Source organism: Neofelis nebulosa, chromosome 2 (assembly GCF_028018385.1).
Source record: "Neofelis nebulosa isolate mNeoNeb1 chromosome 2, mNeoNeb1.pri, whole genome shotgun sequence".
Taxonomy (NCBI): Eukaryota; Metazoa; Chordata; class Mammalia; order Carnivora; family Felidae; genus Neofelis; species Neofelis nebulosa.
In genome coordinates, this window is record NC_080783.1 from 66,636,078 (window position 1) to 66,661,484 (window position 25,407).

Consider the following 25,407-nt stretch of genomic DNA (forward strand, 5'->3'; position numbering starts at 1 on the left):
CGCAATATTTATTTTAACGGATGGTTTCCTACTTTATTCTCTCATTTTGATAGTGATGGCATATGAATTAAATCTGTGGTTTTCATGTCTCTTAAAAGTCCTTTCAAATATCAAATCATACTAGTAAACAGAATATGATTGAATTAACAGTAATAAAAATGAAGCTGTAACAGAACAAGGCAATTGAAAGGACTGGTCCCATTGCACTACAGTCAAATATAGTCAGACATAATAAGACATAGTTTCCTGATCTACAGCAAAGATCAGGAAACTATAGCTCATGGGTCAAATCCAGCATACTACCTGTTTTTGTATGGCCTTGTAAGCTTGGGAATGTTGGGGGTTTTTTTTCTTTTTTTTTTTTTTTTACATTTTTTCAATGGTTAAAATAAAAGGAAGAATAATATTTCATGGCACATAGAAATGATATGAAATTTAAATTTCAGACTCTGTAAGAAAAATTTTATTACAACACAGACATGCTTATTCATTTACATATTGTCTATGTCTGTTTTACTCTGCAGTGGCAGTGTTGAATAGCTGTCCTAGAGATTCTATGTCCTACAAAGGCCAAAATATATATTTTTTTAATCTGGCTCTTTACAGAAGAAATTTGCCCACCACTGCTCTATAATATCCCTTTAACAATTGATCTTCCATGTCTCCATTAGTGTTTTCTTGGCTTGTACTCTTTGTTTGTTTGTTCCTTTCTACCTACTTATTGGTGAAAATTTTCAAGCTTACCAAAGGAGAAAATTGGGATAAGATGTTCTTCATGACTCACTGACTTCAATTTTCAAAGCCACCATGTTGACTTGGTTTAGTCTGTCAGCTTGGCATCAGACTCTGGATTAGGTATCTCAGGAGCTAGGGTATGGTAACAACTATATGGTTAGTACTTACACTTCCCACTGGCTTGAAAATAAGTTACTAATTTTTTTTTGTCCTTGAAGCCCCCATATCAAAAGTAATTCAGAGTCTAGGACAGAAACCTACATTTATCAAATCACATCCTAAATGGTATTGTTTTGTGCCATTAAATGGCTAGACATATACATAGTAAATTATGCAATACAAATTCTAGATCTGCACAACATATAGACACCATGAGTTCGAATTCTGTAATTATTAATCATCCTCCAGTTGTAGTAATAAATTTCCTAGTTTTATGTCGGTTTATAATTCCCAATATGAAATAAAATATTCTCTCTTCGGTTCTTCTTCTGAATTTAACATTTGTATTATAAGCTCCTTTAATGTGACTTGTTCATATACTTCTTATAAAATGTTGACATAAAAATATTGAAATGTAGCTCTTTATAAGATACAGGAGGTCAAAACATACCACACCAAAGCCACTGATCACAACTAATTTAAATATTTAGTACTCGCTCAGGCATGTATGAAGTAAGGGGGATTCCTTGGGCTCTCTCAACTTATTCATTCAATATTTTTAGTACTTTCTCTGTGAAAGGAAATATATTTGGGTATTGCAGGATGATTAAAAATACATACCTATGAGTTAGTCCCTCTCTTCAAGGTACTTGCATTCTATGGACATAGAAAAGTGGTACACCAAATTATCAGGTAAGGAAGAGGTGGTAAGTGCTAGCAGTGGGGCAAAAATAAAATGCTCTTGACACTTGGAAGAAAAGGAGAGCAGTTCTAAATAGTGACTCGAAGAAGAATTTTGAAATGGGTCTTTGAATAATACATAATACAATATTAAAGCTTGAACACAGGTGTGAGTGTAATGATACACTTTGAAAAGCAATATGAATTTATAGTTAAAAATAGATGGGGTATCTTGGTGAATGTTTAATCCATATAGAATTGGTAATGACTGCCTCATGTTGATATCTGTTCATTATTTGCTAGTGATAATGAGAGATAAGAGAAGTGTAACTCACAAAACAAATAACCAACTCTTGGATAAGGAATTACCATTGATGTACAATTAGAATCTAAAAAGAAAGACACATAAATTTATATTTCTGATATAGTCCTCTGCATATTAGAGTTATATGCTAAACAGATCTCTCACTTTTTTTTTCTCACTTATGCCTTAAGTCATTTTACTACCACTTAATTAAAATGGTTAAAAACCATAAGTTTTAGAGGGTAGTTCAGAAAAGTAGATTTTAGTAATCTCAAGTCTATATCAGGAAACTGGCAAAGAACATTAATCAGATAATGTTGAATCAAATATACATTTATTAATATTTCTTTCTCTGCTTAATATGATAATGGATATGTGATATAAAATGGACTTTATTGTTATTTATGATACCTGGTAGATTTTAACAAAATAGTGGAGTCTTGATATGATTTTTGATGGAATAAAAATTATTGTTATTATCCTTATGAAGATGTGATGAAGCATATTCTTGAAATATGTGGAATCTTATAAAAGTGAAACTCATAAAAACAGAGACTAGAATGTGGTTACCAGAGGCCAGGGAGTGGGGAACATGGGAAATGGTGACCAAAGTTCAAAGTTCTAGCTATAAGATAAATAAATTCTAGGGATCTAATTTACATCATGGTAATTGGTAGCATTACCATATTATATACTTGAAAGTTGCTAAGAGAATAGATCTTAAATGTCCTTACCACACACACACAAAAGGTAATTATTTGACATGATGGGGTTGTTCCTTAGCACGATTGTGGTAATCATTTTGCAATATATAAGTATATCGAATCAACACATTGTACACTTTAAACTTACACAATTTTATACATCAATTACATCTCAATAAATGTGGAAAGAAATAAAGTTAATTACAAATTTGAAAGGAAGAAAGAGAAAATTTGTTAACACTTGCATTGATTAGGGAGGCTAAAGTAGTAGAATGAACCCTTGGCTTCTCATCGACATTCCTGTTAAAATATACACACACACAACATGTTATCTCATAATGAAATACATTTTCTCATTGACAATAAAGACCAAAATGAAAGTAAACTACTTCAGAATTCCTCAGTGATTCATCACAGTTGTTTTCTGTGATTTTCTCTTTTTGCTCCCCCTTGGACTCTTCTCTTAAATCAAACATATTAACATAGACATTTTTAACCTGTGCTCTTCTGCTTACATCTCTGAAAAACTGTTTTAGATGAGACCAAATTCAGGTGTGAGGGTGTGAGTCCCTTCTCCTCAGATTGACCTAAATTTGATTATTTAGTGAGGTAGATGTTTTTGTCTATGAAGACACTTCATAGTGTATTTATGTGAAAGGGTATTTAGTATTTAGTGAAAGGGTGTTTCAATTACCTTTTTGTTTCCTACATAAAACAACACTTAAATATAATGTTTTCATTTAAATATAACTTTCAACCCTCCATGAGAATTTTTTTTTCTTTTCACAATGTTGAGTTCACCTGGACCCCTACCTCAGGGAGGAAAAACAAGTGGTTTTGCACACAAACAGGACTTTTCTTCAAGGCTAGGAGTTGTCCTGACCTCTTTTATTATCTCTTCCAGGGCTAGATGATTGGCATAAAGCCACTCAATCATAATGCCATTATCTCATTTGAATTGGGTTCAGTAGGCAGGCCCTTTTCTATGCTTTAAAAGCCTCATTAAGTTGCAAGCTGGCACAATTCTTGGACAGAATATTTTATTACAGGAGGTTTGCAAGTGTTCTATGTTCCATTTGTTGCAACAAACTGACATTTAACTTCTGGGAAAAGTGAACATCGAGCTTGGCCTAGGTTACTTCAGCACAATAAACACTAATCACAATTTTCTTGTTCTAGTTTTTTCTCACAGGTAATAAATATTAACTATAGTAAATGTTAGGAAGGCTTTTTAGGCCCATAAAAGGGAATTTGGCCAAGGGACTCCTGCTGCAGAAATGAATGTAAGAATGACATAATGATAATGAGGAGGGAATATTCTCTTTGCTCCTCAGGCTAAGTCCTTCATGGGTGTGGCTGACCTCTGCTCTCCAGAGTTCACAGGAGCTAGGTTCCAGAGAGAGTGATGAGGAATCCGGCCTGTCCTCTGCCCCATCACATGCTCTTACCTATGTGTGAAGAAGTACAGAAATCTTTAATGCTGGTTTGGATTTTGGCCTGTATTTCAGAAAAGTGTGCTTATTTTCTTTTTCATTCCCTGTCTCCCTATTTCTCTTGATATAGGTCCTCAACCTATTTCTGGCTTTATTATTGAGCTCATTTAGCTCAGACAATCTTACAGCAATTGAAGAAGACACCGATGCAAATAACCTCCAGATTGCAGTTGCCAGAATTAGGAAGGGAGTAAATTATGTGAAACAAACCTTACGTGACTTTATTCTAAAAGCATTCTCCAAAAAGCCAAAGATTCCCAAAGACCCAGGAAGAGCAGAAGATCTGAATAGTAAGAAAGAAAACTATATCTCTAACCGCACGCTTGCCGAAATGAGCAAAGATCACAATTTCCACAAAGAAAAAGATAAAATCAGTGGTTTGGGAAGCAGTGTGGACAAATACTTAATGGAAGAAAGTGATTGTCAATCATTTATTCATAACCCCAACCTCACAGTGACAGTGCCGATTGCACCTGGGGAATCTGATTTGGAAAATATGAATACTGAGGAACTCAGCAGTGATTCAGATAGTGAATACAGCAAAGGGGTAAGATTGTTTTATGCGCGTTGTTTCATATGAATAAGTAGTGTGCAATGAACTGAAATTTCAGATTTTTGCTGTGATAAGTTCTTTCCAATATTGCAAACTGATGGATAGTTTCTTTTGTTTGTGAGTTCACATAATGGGTTCCTAAAGGTTCCTCTGAACGGTTGTACTTACTGGTTCTTCATAAGTGATTCAATCCTACTGGGCTAGATTTGAAAGTGCTGGGTACCTTTCAGTCTTCCCTTCCTTCATCCCCTTTTGTTTTCAGTTGTGAAGTCATACAGTCTCCTTCCACTGTATCTGTTGAAGCCACCACTCCTCTTCATCACCTTTGCCTTCTCACTCACTACTTCCTGCCTAAACCGTACCAAGCAGAGTCCCAGCTGGTGTCTCTGCCTCCATTTTCCATCTACTCGAGTTCACTTGTTTGATTGATTTTATTCAGGTTCAATCCCAATCATGTCACTCCTTTGAAGTATCCTTTGTCTCCCAAGTCTCCTGAATTATAGACAGTAAAGTCTTCACACCATGGCCCCCACCAGCTGACCAGCTGTGTCACCTACTGCTTGCTTGGTCTCCTGCTAGACCACAAACACTTGGCATCATGCTTGACTTTGCTTGGGATTTCCTTCCTTGGTCAAAATCCTATGCGCATCTTTAAGACATTCCTCATGGGTAAATTTATTAGTCCTTACATCACAGGATTGCGTGAGGGTTACAAGAATTAACAGGTAAAATGTTTAGAACAGTACTCAGAGTGATCAAAAGGGTAGCTATTGCATCTTTCCTAATTTCTCTCCAGAGAGATAGGAGTTGTACTCATTTTAACCCTGCACAATTTTATGACTTTTCCTGGATTTGTTATTTAGCTTTATATTTTAATTTTTTGGACAAATTATTGTATTCATTAAATGGTGCTATAGACTCATTGAAAACAGGAACCTTTTATCAAAATGTTTTTATATCCTCCTTCTCCACACCTGGCCACACACATTTAAAGTGATAGTGTTTACTGTTTTTATTCATTGAACTATATTTTATTAATATGGAATATAATAACCATAAGTGAGTCTTACGACAAAATATTTTTATGGCATCTCTTTAAAGTTTCAAGATATCACCTAAAAATATTATTCCTTTCTTTAGGTCACTTTTGAAAGTATTCGAAAGGCATTTATCAAATGCTTTCTATCCACTTAACCCTATAATAAGAAAGACCTGCCCTCCATGAATTGCTAGTGGATTTTGGAATAAAGATACATACCAGTGTGTGTGTGTGTGTGTGTGTGTGTGTGTGTGTGTGTGCATTCGCATGCTTATCTGTCTGTCTCCTGCCCATATGACCAGTGGTTGGTACAGAGTAAATCCTCAATACTAAGTGAATACATAAGTATATAAATTAAGAGTATGTGTTTCTAAGTATCCAAAGAAATTCTTTCCAAGATGACAAAAGAAGGATAGGATTTTTTATTTTTTTATTTTTAAAACCTTTACGTGGAAGAAGTACTATATCCAAAATCTCCAAATTTAAGTTGATGTTATTTCAACTTAAAGGTGGAAGATCAGATTCCACATACCCCTTTTCAGGAACAGTGGTCTGAGCTTGGTCTCATGTGGAAAGGGAAACTAATTCAATTACTCATGTTTCTGCTAGTGAAAATCAGAGTTGAAAAACCATAGATATGAAATAGTTGGTAAGCCCTAAAACAATGTAAGCCATTGTGTTTATTGTTGAATTAATCCCCATTATTATCATCTAAAAGTACAGATTTAAAGTTGTGGACTTGAAAATTTTGCCCTTTTTCATGAACAGTTTTCCATGACATATCTCACAGCATGAGTACATTCAAACCCACTTTAATATACTGGACTTGAGAAATAACAGAAGTTCAAGATATATAGGAAATCTGTTAGGTAACTTAGAGGTAGTATTAAGTTGTTGTGACCTGGGAAACCCTGTGTCTGGAGTCTTTCTTTCCAGGTGCTTGAGATTTAAATGTTTATCATTATGACTTGGTTTTGTTTTTGTTTTTATACTTGGACCACTAAAAAAAAAAAGCATATTTTCTTTATTGAAAGTGCCTCTTTACTCTTCCATGCTAACCTCCCTGCTATAATTCCCCTAATCTTCAGCTTCCACTTCAGTTCCCATATTTGTGAACTGCTTATTCTCTCCTTTGCAACTTTCTAATTTTTTCATGCCTAAGATATTCTTGAAATACTGATTGCCATGTTCTTGATGAGCCTTGCCCCAAGGATAAATCTTGATTACCCAACAGAAAGTAATAACTTGATTCAATACCTTTAGGTCAGTTAAGTCTTAAGCACTACTTTGCGATAGATATGTTTAAGAATACAACCTCTGGAGATAGACTACTTGCCTTAAATTCTAGCTGTGATATTTACTAACTCTATGGTCTTCAGTAATTTACAAAAAAAAAATTAGTTTCTTTATATGAAAAAGAGAATTGTAATAAAGAGTAAATGGTGTGCGTAAATAATTAGGTGCATGTCTGCTGGAAAGTAAGTGCCTGATTAACAGTTATTATGATATGGAATCGAGTGGTCACATATAGACTGTAAGTAGCTATTTGCTGCAGGTTCAGTTCAAGAGAGGTAGCATTATGTAGATCAACGGTTCACAATTTTATTGTGTAAAAGATGCAGGGAGCTTGTTCCACATGCCGGTTTGGAGGCATATCCTTTGAACTCTCTCTGCCTAAGTCTGAAAGCCACTTCAGAATCCTTATCAGTGGTGTTCCCAGTGGCCACCATGATGGATTGAGTTGGTGTGGGATATGAACCTAAATTCATCCCTAGCTTGTTTTGAGCCAGATTTCTGAGATATCTTTATCTTTATTCATGGACTGGGGATATTTCCCCCTTTGCCTGTTGAATAATCTGCATTTTGAACAGAGAGAAACATCTTTGACCTTGGACACCTCTCCTTTTTCCCCCCTCTTCGTCAACAAAGCAAAACAAAACAAAAAACAAACAAACAAACAAACAAACAAGCATAAAACTTCTCTTTTAGGGCCTAGCATCCTATTTTCCCTTTGCACTTGATGGACACTTTTCCATCTTCTACTAATATCAGCTCTCAGATAGGCAAGTGTCCTTGTCCTGATAGTACACTCCAGAATGAAGTAAAAACATTTTATAATAAAATACCTTCCTAAAGGATGACCAAAGAGATGAGTTTAAATAAAGTGTTGAGTAAAATAACTTAAACAGTTCTGAGGAAATAATTGGCAACAGAACAGCAGCATTTCTCTGAAGATAGAGTTTGTCTCAGAATTGAGAAAGACATACTGTCATCTCCCATGGGCCCATGGGACTTGTCGCTGCTTCTCAGAATGCAGACATTGAACTGATGGCCCCTCTCAAAATCAGCCTCCTCCTGAGGCACACTGCAGTCCTCTAAGCACACAGGAAACATTAATAACACACTGCACAGATTGTTATCATCAGCAATGAAGTGCTTCCTTATTATGCGCCTCAAACGAAGCATGAAATGCACCCAATCATTCAGTAAATATTTGTTGAGATCTACTATGCTCCAGGCACTGTGCTAAGAGTTGCTGAAGGGGGAAAAAAATTACTCCACGCATCCTGCAATTAATGTGATTGGCATCTGGCTTAACTAAATTCTTAAGTGTAGTTTTTTTTAATTGTGCCAAATTTCAATGTTTAAAACTCTAAAACACTAAATTAATAATTATTTTTTTAATGGAGAGCTCTTTCTTAGATGATTAGAGTCATTCTCTTTGTTTTCTATCACTATAGATTACTTCCTTCTCTGCTTCAAAGATGAAAAAAGAAGCAGCTTATAGAATTGTAACATGGACTTTGGAAGTGTATGCAAATTTCAGAGGAAAATATTAAGTTAATCCAAATTCATTTCTCAAAATATTTAAAAACAATAACAGCCTCATATGATTTTACAGTAGTACAGACTCTTACAGCTTTCAGAGATGCCCCTTTATTTATTGTGAATCTAATCCCCAAATACTTCTTTACTGCTCTTTTGACAAATGTATCTACTTATTTAGGCTGCTTAAGTGAATGTGCTCATATTGTGTACTCAGCAGAGAGGAAACATTCTGTGTAAACATCTCCTCAGAGAAAGATGCCCTATTCATGCCTCCTTAAGCCAAAGGCAGATACTTAGCTTTACTTAATAGTTCTTTAGAGTTTTGAAACATTATATCAAAGTCTTGAAGGAACTAGCTGAGGTCCTTGGAGGTCAATGAAATATTCAAATTTCACATAATCAAACTTCCCTCCTTCAGGAGAGTGTCACCTTAAAACACTGCAAACACACTTATGCAAAATTTCATGTTCCATAAGGAACTAAAGTCCAAATAAACCCCTCATTAACTTTAATCATTAGGGGGGAAATTGCACAGGAATACATTAGAGAACATTTTCTGTAAACCATTGCTATTCATTTGTTCAATTCACATTTACTGAGCATCTTCCAGTTACCATATCTGTGCTAGACATGAGGAAAACACATCATTAGCGCATTCATTCGTTCAGTAAATGTAGGCTGAAGGTCTTTCTCTGTGGCACTGTCTTAAGTGATAAAGAGTAAAGCAAGGCTTCTGCCCTTGAGAAGAAACACATATAGAAACAGAAATTATAATTAAACATACAAAAAGAGAATGAATACACAATTTAGTTTTAGGACAAAATATTCAGACGGGAGAGAGGAGAGTGTAACCAACCTTAAAAATAAATTGGTATACTTCACAGAGGAAATGGCATTTGAGGGGGGGTTTATGTTGAAAAGAAAAATTCTTTCTACAGATCAGATGGGAGTTTGTTCCAATGGAGGTAAAGAGCCCAGTGTATGTGGAAGACCCGGATGTAAAAAAGGCCCATTACATACGTATGAAGGGAACCTGGTGGGAAGTAGGAGGTTGCCTACTAGGAGGTAGACTGGAGCCAGGTAGTGAACAGCCTGATGTGCCATGACAAGAGAGTAAAATACATTTCTTTTTATCTAACAGAAAGAGAAAACTTTAGGGTCTTTTATTATACCTTGTTCGTAGCAAACTTGTTCTTCTAAAGAAAATTTCCTTGGGGAGTGTAGTAAAGCCCAGCCCCAGAGGAAGATGAGAAGATGGGAAGTTATTGCAGCTTTCCAAAGGACATTGGATAGGGGCTCAAGCTAAGGGAATGATGGTGGCAGAAGGGGATAAACTCTAAGATACTTGCGAGTTAATAGGTAAGGGCTCAGGATCTGGATATAGGGGCCATGAGCTGTTGCAGAGGGTGTATCCGTCTCCCGTGGCTGCCGTAATAAAGTATCACAAACGTTGTGGCTTTACGCACAGAAATTTATTCTCTGAAAGCTTTAGAGTTCTAAATGTCTGAAATGGAAGTCTGGGCATGGCCATACTTTCTCTGAAGCCTCTAGGGAGCATTCTCCCTTGCTTTTTCCTAGCTTCTGATGATGGGTTGTTAATCTTTGACATTCCCTGTAATCAAATGGTGTTGCCTGTGTGTCTGTCTTCTGTTCTGTGTGTCTGTGTGTGAGAAGTCAGAGTTGTAGACAGGTTGAGATTTTATGTGTTAATTTAGGTTAACCACAGAATATACAGGGAGTCAATCTAAAGTCAGGTTCTCTGGGATACCAGCTCTGAGAGAGAAATCTGTGTGTAAGAGATTTACTGGAGAGTGTTACCAGGAACAGCACCTAACACCTATAAGAAATGAGGGAAGCAAGATGATTGAGCACAGAGAGAAACTGAAATGCTCTGCAATTTCATCGTAGGCCTGTGCTGATCCTATGGTTGTCTCCTATAGGTACTAGGATAACCCTTTAGAGTAGTCCCAATTGAAGCAAGAGAGTCAGGCCTTTGTACCCTCCTACCAATGAGTCACCTTCCCAGGGGAGGACATGGAACCTTGGGTGAGGCAGCTCTCTTCTGCATGACACTTCCCTTGCAGGGACTCAGCTGTGAACCTTCAGCCCCCAACATTCCTGGTAGCTGGAAAAAGGAGGCTCTCTGAAAGGGAGATTTGGGCAGTGCACCACAACATCCACTACACTCCAGGGACCACAGAAAATAAGAGGACAAGTGATCAACTCAACACTTGAGTAGTGAACCCAAAAGAAGAAAGCACCAAAGAGACCAAGGAAAAATTTTACGTATTTGCCACTTTCATATACATTCTATAACTTTCCTCCTTATGACAACCAGGAGAATGGATATCATTCATCTATATTCACAGATAACTAAAATGCTAAAAGATTAAGAAATGATATTTATTAGTCACCGATGATTCTGGGAGTCTTTTTAAAATTTGAACCCTGAGCTTAAATGCCATATTGCATACGATAGAAAGGCAAGATGTGAGTAGGAATATAATTGTTTTCTGTTATGCTCTGTAATGTTGCAGTTAAGGATCAACTTTTCTGGTATAGTGATATTGTGCATTAGTGATCCAAATTTAGCTTCTCATCCTCCTTAATGCTGATTTATTCAGTTATAGTCTACCTCAATAACATAACATAGAATGGAACAGAATAATAAACCAGTCCATTGAGGATGCATTGAGTAAGAGATTATATCAGGTTGACAGCATGCGAGAGAAGGTGGCACTTGAGCCAGACCCTAAAGGATGGAGATCATTTCATTGTGTGGCTCCAATGGAGAAGGAAATCCCAGGCAGAGGAACAGACATTCATATTGTTTATATGATTCATTCACTCATTAATCCATCTACCACTTCACCTATTCACTCTTCAGTTTTCAATGCCATTATCTTTGGAGAAACTTAAATGCGCTTACTTGTTATGAAATGCATTCCTTTTATCGATTTAGTAAAAAAAAATTGTTTAAATATTTGTAGTCATCAAGGTTAAATATTTTATGTCCTTTTACCACATGTTGGTTTTAATTATGTTGTTATTTGGTCTCTCTTTAGATTTTTACAGTTTTTTTCTTCAAACAGTATTACCTCCACCAAAAAGGCAGCTTAGAAATTTTCTTGTTATTGCGTTTCAGAAAATAAAATAACCTCTCCCAGAACTGCATTTGACTTGACAAGATTTAGGGATTAATCACAATTATACAAATGTATAATTATAATCATACTATTATACCTTAATTATGCAATTAAGCTGGTATTTGATCCTGTTTTTATGCATAGATTCTTTTTTTTTAACTTTATTTATTTTGAGAGAGAGTGCAAATGGGGGAGGGGCAGAGAGAGAGAAAGAGAGAGAGAGAGAGAGAGAGAGAGGGAGAATCCCAAGCAGGCTCCCTGCAGTCATCAGCATAGAGCCCTAGGTGGGGTTTGATTCCACAAACCACGAGATCATGACCTGAGCCAAAACTAAGAGTCAGTAGGTTAGCCAACTGAGCCACCCACACGCCCCTTTGCATAGATTCTTAAAAACACAAAACAAAAGACTCGTAGACTTTTACTTACCCGTTTCTTTTTTGAAGATTTGTTTCAAACTATTTGAAAAATCTTTCATCTTTATTGGATATGTTTGTGTCTAAAAACAATGACACTTTGGTCTGACATTTAAATCAGTATTTCTTATTCTTTATACTTTGATAAATTTGGAAACATTTTTTTCCTTCAATGCTATTTGAAATGTCAAAATTGAATTAATATGATAATTACAAGTAAATCAAGAAATGCTAATTTTAGAATATGCTTTTTAAAAACTCCTCACTCCTACTCTCACCCACTCCAATATTGAGAATCACTTACTTTTAAATGCTTGTTATACAGAGCAAACAGACCAAAAGATTGCCTTAGCATATTACAGTATTTAAATTCATCTCCTAAATAACAGAACTTTATAACTATCCAGTTGATTGTTTTTAAATCTGTGTTGAATAATATTCAAGTCTTATTGCTGTATTTCAAATGTACTGCTTTGCATTGAGCTTATAGCATGTATTTGCTAACATACAACTAATTTTTACTTACAGGTATGTGACTTTAAACATTTTAAATCAGTTGACTAAACTATTTCATCCTTCTGCATTTCTAAACTTCAGTACTTAACCTTCTTACTTCTCACAGGGGTAAAAACAAACTGGATCAATCAAGAATGCAGCTCTGTGCTTTTAACCAGGCAAAGACATATGTGACCACTTTTACACAGGTTATCTAAAAAAAATCATACATATATGATATTTTTTCAGTGTCATGCATGCTGTTCAGTACTAAATGTTTCTGCCTGACCCATTGCAAGAAAGTAGAAACATACACATTGTTCTGTAGATGAATTGACATCATAGCATGTCACGGGGGCAATTCCATCATTTTCTGTGATTCTCTTGATGACTTCCTTGATATATATATCTCTCATGTCCTTAGGTGATTCAAGTGAATGATCTATAGATTTTTATTGGATGGCTTATAAAGGTAATATATAGAATGTAACAGAAACCACTGGAGCAACATTTAATTTGAAAACTTCTAGCAACTTCCCTTCCTAATCTAATCTGATCTATGTCACATTAAATTGTCACATTTATTGCAATGAGAGTAGAACTTTGAGAGTATGTTCTCATCATAACAACAGCAGCAACAAAATGGTAATTATGTGCATAAAGGATGTGGTAAATATATAGAGATATATTTACACACAACATATACATGTATCAAATCATTACATTGTGCACCTTAAAATCACACAAAATTATATGTCAGTTATATCTCAGTAAAACTGGAAAAAATAGTCACATTTAAATTTAGTAAATCAAAACTCTGTTAATAAGCCATTTTTGTGGGAAAATACTTTAAGCATAAAAAAAAAATCTCAGAACAGAAAAGGAACAGTCTGGTACTAGCCCTGTATTTACAGAAATTGAAATGCATACAAATAAGCTGTTTTCTAAGTACACATCTAGAAAGCTGAGGACAGAGCCACAGTACCCAGCTTCTAGGATAATTCTGAATATATTTTGAAATGACTTTAAGCACAGTGATAACTAGGGCTTTATTTCTTTGATCAATTCAGTAACTAATTTAATTTTTATTTGTATATAAAATGCATCAATTAAAATTTAATAGGCCAAGCCTATGAATGAATGAATTATAGGTGCTTGAAATGCTTAATTTGATTCCAAAAGCAATATTATACGCTGATGAGAATGTTTCTTATACTGTATATATCTCATAAGGAAACAGGCAGCATAGCCTCAGGAAGGTAAGAGGTTTAAATGGAACATAGTAAGTGAACACTAAATCTTTCAATAAGACATGTAACACTTTTCATGATATTGGAAGCAGATTAATATGGACTTCATTATATAATATTTCTAACAAATATAAAAGAAAAAATGCCACTCAGATATATTTTGTCTTATTTTAGTATAGCTTGTTGAATAAACTCTAGAAAATAGTTTTCTGAAAAAAAAATCCATGTTAATAAGAATCTTGCCTTTTTTCTTTTATAATCTAGTATATATTTTGAATTGCTCTGTCATTGATGGGATGTTTTTATTATTGTTTTCCATTGTGCGATGTTGAAAGCAAAACTTTATCTTGAAAATGATACACTCTAGGGATAATGATGTTAGCAGTTTCTAATTAAAAGAACAAACAAATATTGTTCCAGTTTACTTGAAGTTAGCTTTAAAGGTTCTCCTAAGTAAAAGACATATTTTTTTTTCTATTTCAGATGGGTGGTGATGCAGAGGCAATATTCTCTTGTAAAACAATTTTATTTCAGAATGTAGAAAATCTCCCCCCTGCCTAGAACTTAAATAAAGATGCATACGTATACAATAGTATGTATAGGTAAAACACATACTTTTTCGGAAAATGGTTTCCAGAAATGTGTGTGTGTGTGCGCGTGTGTGTGTGTGTTTAATTCTTCAATTATTATTACTTTTTTTTTTTACCAAACTGTTAGAAAACATGAGGTGCATATTAATGAATGGTCATTGTCCTGAAACCAAAAAAACTCTGGATATTTCATTTGTGAAGAATGACTCAAAATATAATGCTTTTCTTTGGCAGAAGCTGCCTACATAAACATTAGGAAAAATATGCTTTTTCTGTACCAATTTTTATTTTACATTGTATTTTCAATATTAGAGATCCATGTATTCAAAAAACTGTTCCGTCCACTGGAATTTGTCTTTCCTTCTCCTTCCTCATTATGAGTAGTTTTAAGGGGCTAGCATAAATGTACTGGTAGTTTTTTTGTTTGTTTGTTATTCTTCTTTTAATTGTAAGTGAATAATGAGCTTGAGTCTTAGAGTTTACGTTTTTACCTCACATTTTGCCAGAATGTTTGCCTGTGTTCCAATCCTTATTTATCCACTTCTAGTAGGCCTCAGTAGCAGAAATATTTAAATATTTGTTTCTCAAGTTTTTAAGTTTTTCCTTCTCACTTGACCCACTGTATTCCAGCTACTTAAATATCTATTCTCTGCAGATAGGAGTTCTGTGTTAGTGCACAGAATACCATTGGTTGATTGCACGGCAAGTCCATATTGGTGAATGTCACTTGCCTTTTAAAGATCCAAGATGACCCTGTACGATCTGGCTGAGACACCTGTAATCAGTCCAATCTTTCATGTGGCCAAAATTTGTTTGTTTGTTTGTTTTCATATGCAAGATCTTATCTTTTAGGCATATAAGTTGTCAAGTTTTTAAATAGGAAGTGCTCTAGATAGAAGATTATGGAAAAAGTAAGAATTCTCAGTGAAATCATTTGCTTAATTTTGAATTTCCATGGACGTGCCTGAGATTTGACCTCATTATTTCTCCATCATCTAATACTATACACCACGTTGACCCTGTGATGGAACTGTTAAGTGGATTTCCTGCTGAACAAGCAGCTGTTCTCTAAAAGCCTACAGACTTGGGGCGCCTGGGTGGCACAGTCGGTTAAGCGTCCGACTTCAGCCAGGTCACGATCTCGCTGTCCGTGAGTTCGAGCCCCGCGTCAGGCTCTGGGCTGATGGCTCGGAGCCTGGAGCCTGTTTCCGATTCTGTGTCTCCCTCTCTCTCTGCCCCTCCCCCGTTCATGATCTGTCTCTTTCTGTCCCAAAAATAAATAAAAAACGTTGAAAAAAAATTAAAAATTAAAAAAATAAATTAAAAAACCCTACAGACTTTCTCTAGTAGTCATCAAGAACACTAGAAAAGGAAAACTTCCATTTCTTACCCTTTCTCTGAAAAAGTGCTGGGGTTTTAGTTGCCTTGAGTCAAGAGTTTACTGTAACTAGTAATTAAACTAAAAATTGCTACTTAAATGGTAGTAAATCTAGATAACAGAAAGGAAAATACTATTGTCATTTCCATTGATGAAGGATATCTTCAGTACTTTTTAACTGGCATTATCATTTAAAAAGAATCTTGAGAGAGATCGGGATTTTAGAGAGATGAGAAAAGGATTGGAGGGCCTTGAGGGGCCTAGAATACTAAGTCATGTAAAGAAACTAAATATCAGTACTCTTAAGATGAAAAACACAAATGGTAGTCTCAGTTTGAAAAGGCTGTAGGAAGATAATATTTGCATTTCTCCAGAGGGCAAAAAGGGCCCTAACAACTGCAAGGAAGAGGAAAGCATATTTTGGTTCTAGACCAGAAAAGAATATTTTAAATTGAAGTTATCCCATGATAGAATGGGAGCTTGGAAAACACTGGACCCCTACTCCCACAAAGCATAGTAGAATCTGTAGATTTCTTCTTTAAAGGTCCTTCGATATTTTTTTCTGAACTTGACCATTTTACTCCTTTAATGATTCAGGGCCCTCATTATGAATATCAATTGTAAAATTAGACTCTAAAATTAAAATATGGGTGATGTTATTTGAATATAATAAAAAAATATTTCTTAAGCTTAATGACATACAGTAGAGCTTAGTTTATCATTAATGTCTCCCTTAATTTTTCTGCCCATATATGCCCTTCTCTTCTCTTTGATTTGCTTCTCTCAACTTCTTGCTCTCTTCCGTGTTTCTTTGTTTCACTTCTCCAGTGGAATAACTATTCTAAGCTCTGCTCCTCAAAGAGTATCTTTTGTTGTATATAGCAATCAGACTTACAGTATGTATTTTAAATGTATAATCTTTGGAATGTTTTCAACACCAACCATCCTCTTTGCATAAGGTTTTTGTTGGGTTCTGTATTTTCTACAATAGGTAGAATAGGTTTGAATTTTTTTTTCTTGTTTGGCTTTTTTTGAGTGGCAGATCATCAAATTATTAGATAATCCTACTTCATACCTCTCAAAATAAGAAAAGGCCAACTAGCATAAAATAGCCTTATGATGTGAATGCCTATTTTGGGATATGTCAGTAATAACATTGTAAGTTACCAGCTTAAGGCAGTTTCTCATATAACACCTATATTTAACGGTCTCTATTCACATTAAGTATTGTAGAAAAAACACCTTCTACGCAATCGAAAGAACCATGATGAATAAAAAAGTACTTAATTTGATCATTTTTTTTAATGTTTCAAGTTTTTATTTAAATTGTACTTAGTTAACATATAGCGTAATGCTGGTTTCAGGAGTAGAATTTAGTGATTCATCACTTATATATAACACCCAGTGCTCATCACAACAAGTGCCATCCTTAATGCCCATCACCCATTTAACCCATCCCCCTACTCACTTCCCCACCCAGCAACTCTCAGTTTGTTCTCTATAGTTAAGTTTCTTATATTTTCTCCTTCTCTTTTTTTCTTACCCTATGTTCATCTGTTTTGTTTCTTAAATTCCACATATGAGTGAAATCATGTAGTATTTGTCCTTCTTGAACTGATTTATTACACTTAGCATAATACATTCTAGCTCCATCCATGTCATAGCAAATGGCAAGATTTCATACTTTTTATGGCTGAGTAGTATTCCATTGTATATATGTACCACATCCTCTTTATCCATTCATCAGTCGATGAACATTTGGTCTCTTTCCATTATTTGGCTTTGTTGATAATGCTGCTATAAATATTGGGGTGCATGTGCCCCTTTGAGTCAGTATTTTTTTATCCTTTGAGTAAATACCTAATAGTGCAATTGCTGGGTCATAAGGTAGTTCTATTTTTAACTTTTTTAGGAATCTCCATACTGTTTTCTAGAGTGTCTGCACCAGTTTACATTCCCACCAGCAGTGTAAGAGGGTTCCCCTTTCCCCAATCCTCACCTACATCTGTTGTTTTCTGAGTTGTTAGTTTTAACCATTCTGACAGGTGTGATGCAGTATCTCATCATGGTTTTGATTTGTATCTCCCTGATGTTGAGTGATGTTGAGCATCTTTTCATGTGTCTGATAGTGATCTAGATGTCTTCTTTGGAAAAATGTCTATTCATGTCTTCCGCTTGTCACTGGATTATTTTGGAGGGGGGTGCTGAGTTTGATAAACTCTTTATAGATTTTGGATACAAACCTTTTATCAGACATGTAATTTGCAAATATCTTCTCCCATTCCATAGTCTGCCTTTTAGTTTTGTTGATTGTTTCATTCACTGTACAGAAGATTTTTATCTTGATGAAGTCTCAATAATTCATTTTTGCTTTTGTTTCCCTGGCCTCTGGAGATGTGTCTGACAAGAAGTTGCTATGGCCGATGTCAGAGGGGTTGCTGCCTGTGTTTTCCTCTACGATTTTGATGGTTTCTTGTCTCACATTTAAGTCTTTCATCCATTTTGAATTTATTTTCGTGTAGAGTGTAACAAAGTGATCCAGTGGACAGAATGTTGCTCTCCAATTTTCTCAACACCATTTGTTGAAGAGACTGTCTTTTTCCTAGGATATTCTTTTCTGCTTCACCAAAAATTAGTTGCCCATATAGTTGTGGGTCCATTTCTGGGTTTTCTATTCTGTACTATTGATGTGTGTGTCTCTGTTTGTGCCAGTACCATACGGTCTTGATGATTACAGCTTTGTAGCTTAAAATCTGGAATTGTGATACCTCCAGCTTTGCTTTTCTTTTTCAAGATTGCTTTGGCTATTTGGGGTCTTTTGTGATTCCATACAAATTTTAGGATTGTTTATTCTAGCTCTGTGAAAAATTGCTGGTGGTATTTTGATAAGCGTTGCATTAAATGTGTAGATTTCTTTGGGTAGTATAGACGTTTTAACAATATTTGTTCTTCTAATCCATGAACATGGACTGTTTTTCCAATTCTTTGTGTCATCTTCAATTTCTTTCATCAGTGTTCTATAGTTTTCAGAGTATAATTCTTTTACTTCTTTGATTAGGTTTATTCCTAGTTATCTTATGGGGTTTGATGCAATTGAAAATGGGATTGATTCCTTGATTTCTTTTTCTACTGCTTTATTATTGGTCTATAGAAATGCAACAGATTTCTGTATGTTGATTTTGTATCCTGTGACTTTACTGAATACAGGTATCAGTTCTAGCAATTTTTTGGTTGAGCGTTTCAGGTATTTTACATCATGTCATATCATCTGCGAATAGTGAAAGTTTGACTTCTTCCTTGCCTGTTTGGATGCCTTTTATTTCTTTTTGTTGTCTGATTGCTGAGGCTAGGACTTCCAGTACTATGTTAAATAATAATGGTGAGAGTGGAAACCCCTGTCTTGTTCCTGACCATAGAGGAAAGGCTCTCAGTTTTTCTCCACTGAGGACCCCACTGTGGGTCTTTCGTATATGACCTTTATGATGTTGAGGCATGTTCCCTTTATCCCCACTTTGTTGAGGGTTTTTTATCAAGAAAGGATGCTCTATTTTGTCAAGTACTTTTTCTACATCTTTTGAAAGTATAATATGATTCTTATCCTTTCTTTTATTAATGTGTTATATCACGTTGATTGATTGGCAAATATTGAACCAGCCCTGCATCCCAGCAATAAATCCCACTTGATTGTGGGCAAATAATTCTTTTAATTTACTTGTTGGATTCAATTTGCTAGTATCTTGTTGAGAGTTATATCAATGTTCATTGGGGATATTGACCTATTTTTTCTCCTTTTTAGTGGGTCTTTTTCTAGCTTTAGCATCGAGGTAATGCTGACCTCATAGAAAGAGTTTGGAAATTTTCCTTCCATTTCTATTTTTTGGAACAGTTTGAGAAGAATGGGTGGCTCAGTCAGTTAAGCAACCAACTCTTGGTTTCAGCTCAGGTCATGATTTCATGGTTTGTGAGATCGAACCCCACATTGGATTCTCTCTCTCTCCATCTGTCTCTGCCCCTCTCACGTTCTTTCTCTCTCTCTTTCAAAATAAATAAACTTAAAAAAAATAATAGATATTAATTCTTCATTAAATGTTTGGTAGAATTCCCCTGGGATTTCATCTGGCCCTGGACTTTTGTTTTTTGGGAGATTTTTGATTACTGATTCAATTTCTTTGCTGGTTATGGGTCTGTTCAAATTTTCTATTTCTTCTTGTTTCAGTTCTGGTAGTTTGTATGTTTTTAGGAATTTGTCCATTTTTCCCAGGTTGCCCAGTTTGTTGGCATATAATTTTTCATAATATTCTCTTATAATTGTTTGTATTTCTGTGGTGTTGGTTGCGATCTCTTTCATTTGTGATTTTATTTATTTGGGTCATTTCTCTTTTCTTTTTGATAAGTCTGGCTAGGGTCCCATCAATTTATTCTTTCAAAGAACTAATCCTAGTTTCATTGATCTGATCTACTGGGTTTTTTTCCTATATCATTTATTTCTGCTCTAATCTTTATTATTTCCCTTCTTCAGTTGGCTTTAGGCTTCTTTGCTGTTTCTTTTCTAGCTCCTTTAGGTGTAAGGTTAGGTTGTGTATTTGACATTTTTCTTCTTGAGGTAAGGCTATATTGCTGTATACCTCCCTCTTATGACTGTTTTTTGCTGTATCCCAAAGATTTTGGACCATCATGTTTTTATTTTCATTTACTTCCATGTATTCTTTTATTTCTTCTTTAATTTCTTGGTTAACTCATTCTTTAGTAGGATGTTCTTTAACTTCCATGTATTTGTGGTCTTTCCAAATTTTTTCTTGTATTTGACTTTAAGTTTCATAGTGTTCTGGTCAGAAAATATGCAAGGTATGATCTTAATTTTTTGTATTTGTTGAGGTCTGATTTGTGACCCACTATGTGGTTCTATCCTGGAGAATGTCCCATGTGCACTTGAAAACAATGTGTATTCTGCTGCTTTGGGATGAAATGTTCTGAATATATCTGTTAAGTCCATCTGGTTCAGTGATCATTCAAAGCCATTGTTTCCTTGCTGCTTTTCTGCTTAGATGATTTTTCCATTGTTGTAAGTGGGGTGTTCAAGTCCACTACTATTATTGTATTATAATCAATGGGTTTCTTTGTTTGTTATTAGTTGTTTTATATATTTGGGTGCTTTCAGGTTGTGGACATAAATATTTACAGTTGTTAGATCTTTTTGTTGGATAGACCCCCGTTATTATTACATAGTACCCTTCTTCATCTCTTGTTACAGTCTTTGGTTTAAAATCTAGTTTGAATCTAGTTTGTCGGACATAAGTATGGCTACTCCAGCTTTTTTTTTTTTTTACATCCATTAGCCTAATAGATGGTTCTCCATCCCCTCACTTTCAATCTGCAATTGTCTTTAGGTCTAAAATGAGTCTTTTGTAGGCAGCAGATAGATGGGCCTTGTTTTTTGTTTTTTTCTGTTGTTTTTTTTTTTTAATCCATTCTGTTACTCTGTGTCTTTTTACTGGAGCATTTAGTCCAATCTTAGAGACAATCTAGAGATCTTCTCTGTTCCTTTCTTTTTTGTAAATTTTTTTAATGTTTATTTATTTTCAAGAGATAGAGACAGAGAGCAAGAAGGGGAGGGGTGGAGAGAGAGTGAGACAGAGAATCTGGAGCAGGCTCCAGGCTCTGAGCTGTCAGCACAGGGCCCAATGTGGGCCTTGAACTCATGAACAATGAGATCATGACCTGAGCCAAAGTTGGACGCTTAACCATCTGAGCCTCCCAGGCACCCCATTCTCTGTTCCTTTCTAGTCTTTGTCACATTGCTCTTTCTTTCTCCCTTAAAGAGTCCTCTTTAATATTTCTTACAGAGCTGGTTTAGTGGTTGTGAACTCCTTTAATATTTGTTTGTCTGGGAAACTCTATCTCTCCTATTCTGAATGACAGCCTTGCTGGATATAATATTCTTAACTGTATATTTTTCCTCTTCAGCACATTGAATATATCATGCCACTCCCTCTGGCCTGCCAAGTTTCTGGGAATAGGTCTGCTGCTAACCTTATTTGTCTTCCCTTGTAAGTTAGAGATTTCATTTTCCTTGCTGCTTTTAGGATTTTTTCCTTAACTCTGTGTTTTGCAAATTTTACTTTAATATGTCTTGGTGTTGGCCTGCTTTGGTTGATTTTGATGCGAGTTCTCTGTGCCTCCTGGATTTGTATATCTGTTTCCTTCCCCAGATTATGGAAGTTTTCAGCTATAATCTGCTCAAATAAACATTCTTCCCCTTCTATCCTCTCTCCTTTTTCTGGGTCTCCTATGATACAAATGTTAATACACCTAAGGAGTCACTGAATTCCCTAAGTCTTATTCATGATCCTGTATTTTTCTTTCCCTCTTCTTTTCAGCTTCATTAATTTCCATAATTTTATCTTCTATGTTACTTATTCATTCCTATGATTCTTTCATCCTTGTAGTCATTACAATCAGTCAGTTTCTCATCTCAGTTATAGTATTTTTTTTATTTCAACCTGACTGGTTTTTAGGTCTTTTAGCTCTACAATAGGGGACTGCCTATTGTCTTCTATGCTTTTCTATGGTGTCTTCTATGCTTTTCTTAAGTCCAGCTAATATCCTTATGATTGTTCTAAATTCTAGATCAAGCATATTATTTATATCTGTTTCAAAGAGATCCCTGACCATGACCTTTTCTTGTTCTTTCTTTTGGGATGGATGAACTCCTCCATCTTAGCATTTTGTCTAGGTCTCTGCCTTCTGTGTGTTATGAAAGCTTGCTATGTTTCCTGCTCCAGAGAGTAATGGCTTTATGAAGAAGAGATCATATACTGTCCAGGGCCTGGCATTTCAGGAGGTGTTTCTGGTTTATGCTGTGTGTACTCCGCTACTGTTTTGGCTGCTTTTCCCCTCAGGTCAGTCCTCTGCAGAGTTTCTTCTTGCGTGCCGTGGGGAGTGTTTTCACCTTGTCCAGAGTGTGGTGAGTTTTAACTAGGTGTGCTCTGGTCTGCTTGTTAAGAGGCTAGATCCTATGTGTCCTAGAGCTGAAGCTTTGCACACTCTGTGGTCAGTAGACTTGGTGTGTGCAGGAGTTTGTGCTGGTCCTCTGGGGGAAGAGCCAACTGCTCTCGTTCTCAGGTATACTTGCCCTAGTAAAGAAGCACCTGCAGAGCTCAGAGGGGTGGGGCTTGGTGTAAGCAGCTCAGGTCTCCACTGTTGGAGCTGTTCTGCTCGCTGAAGTCAGTCTGTTCTGATGGGTGGGGGAGAAAAATGGCAACAACCCTCTCCCTCATCCCCAGAGAGGAGAGTTTGTGTCTGCCACTGTCTGTGAAGCCCTCACAGAAGAGCAAACAATCTCACCTCATGTGTCCCAGGCATTCCTCAGATCTCTGCCTTCACCCTGTGTCTGGGCCATTCTGCCCTCCCAGCAGTGTAGTGCACCTGTGTTTTATCCCAGGCATGTTGGCTGGGTTTCAAAATCTAAGTTTTAGGGACCTGGTGTGCCACGGACCTGTTGTGGTCCTCTGGGCCAGGGTCTCATGGCACTGGGGTTGGTGCCAGTTTGTCCCAGAATGGCATTTGCACCAACATGCAGGAGCCTGGAGTTTAGAGTAAAGCATAGCAAAAAGCCAGTGTCCAGGTTAGCTGCCCTCAGCAGGTGTCTCTTTTCCTATGCTAAGGAACAGGGCAGCACAATGGCACCCACCAGCTCTTTTGTCCCCTGAGAGGTTATCCTCCTCTCCCAGATGCACTCCAAGAAGGGGAAACTATCTCTCCCAGTATATCCCAGGGGTTCTCAGATCGTGCCATCTGCTCCTGAGCTTCTGCCCTCCTTCTCCACAGGAGCACCACTGCATCCATCAAGTGCATCCACCATCCACATGGTATGGATTTCTAAACTCCAATTTTTGAGCTCCACTGGTTATAAAAACTCATGATAATCAGCTCCTCTCATTTTCTCAGTCAGTGGTTTTGAGGAAGTGCTTTTGTTGTGCAATCCCCTGTACATTTCTCTTACTCTCTCTTTCTCTGTCTCTCTCTGTGTCTTCCTTCCTCTCTCCATGATCAGGACTCCTTCTCCTCCACAGCCCACAATCCCTTCTCCCCCAAATCACAGCTCCATACTTCCTGCCTTCTACCATGTGGTCTTTTCTCTCCCTTTACTTGTGCAGTTTGTTTTCTCAGTCTTCAGATTGATTTACTGGGTCTTCAGAATCATTTGATATTTATCTAGCTGCATTAAAGGGACAAGGCAAGCATAGGGTCCTACTACTCCATCATCTTAATCTGATTATATTTTCAAATGTTGAAAGGGGCCTCTTAGATAGCTATATAAGTTTGAATCAAGATTAGATTATTTCCAAACTACTTAAATGTTGTATGGATGCACACTGAATATGGAAAGATATGCACACACACATACACACTGTATATATAGTAGGGAATAGAATCAGAGAGTGGAAAGGACTTTTGTTTTTTGCCATATATTATTGTACATTTAAAATTTTTGAATCAAGTATAGATTTTATTTAAAGAAAAGAAAGAAAATTTTAAAAAGTGTCAATAAATGATGCCATATTATTCAATAAAAAGACAGGAATGCTGTCTATGGTATATTTTCTATTCCTAATGCTAATGACTCTACATCTATGATCCTATGTTTATACAGCCTATATGTATAGGCTGTCAAAGGTAAAAAATTATATTTGTTGACAAGACAAGCAAAAAGCTATAGACAAAAGTATATTTCATTTTTTATTAAAACCAAAATCCACACAAAAATTACAGAATAGGCTATTTATAATATCAAAAGGGGAATTTTCTACACTAAAGTATTTATTTTACTGCTCTTAGTTTACTATAATAATTCTTCGATTTCCATAATTACAAGAAAGGAAACTAAAAAACAAATGATTGAGTTTATAGAATTGAAAATAATAATAATAATGTAAAGCGATTCAAATGATTGGTATGATCTTCTCTGTGTACTAACAAGAAAATAAGAAGATTCAATAGTTAAATACAGCAATACCTGTCATGAAAATTAAATGCATTTCCCTTCAAGGGAAAGTTTTCATTTTAGATGTTAGCCTTTCTATTTAAAGGCATCCTTTTGGACGCTGTTTAAAGACACTTCGACTTTAGTAAATATTAAATTTAAAGACTGAATAGATTACATCTAAACTCTCTACATCACTAGGGCATATACATAAGCGTTTAATATTATATACAGTATTAAAATAGCTACTTTGTGAATACTTCATGCATTCCCGGGAAAACACTGAATTCCTAAAAATATTCTAAACTTGAATTTCTAAAGAGTCATAGCAATTTGGCTTATGATACAAACTGTAGTTCATATTAAATATTTTGATGTCTGTTGCAATGAGGAATTATCTTGAATAACTGTCATTTATTATATACAATTTGAGCCAAATTCTGAATTTAAACGTCAAAAAGTTGCCATACTATGAAAAAAGTTTCAGAAATGACATGATACACTTTATAAAATCATCTTAATTTTTATTTGCTTATAAATTAACTTGGCATATATTTTTTTGCTAATGCTTAATGAGAAAACCAAATACGAAGGTTGAAGGTGTTTTCATTAATTTAGCCTGAGTAGGCATTCTGCATATTAGATGCATTTTATT

The 25,407-nt window shown here is 35.7% G+C and overlaps 1 protein-coding gene and 1 long non-coding RNA gene across 7 annotated transcripts in view; one reads left to right on the forward strand and one right to left on the reverse strand.

Annotated features, from left to right (window-relative positions):
• The window catches only part of SCN9A (sodium voltage-gated channel alpha subunit 9), a 167,030-nt gene that overhangs the window by 101,520 nt on the left and 40,103 nt on the right, over positions 1-25,407 (forward strand). Inside the window, exon 17 of the mRNA XM_058715068.1 lies at positions 4,147-4,623. Coding sequence (XP_058571051.1) covers positions 4,147-4,623 — 477 coding nt within the window. The remainder of the gene's footprint in view (positions 1-4,146; positions 4,624-25,407) is intronic.
• Positions 1-25,407, reverse strand: part of LOC131503606 (uncharacterized) — a 125,331-nt gene that overhangs the window by 6,515 nt on the left and 93,409 nt on the right. For all 6 annotated transcript variants that reach the window (XR_009257473.1, XR_009257474.1, XR_009257472.1 and 3 more), the window contains one exon: positions 745-867. This is a non-coding gene — a long non-coding RNA (uncharacterized LOC131503606). The remainder of the gene's footprint in view (positions 1-744; positions 868-25,407) is intronic.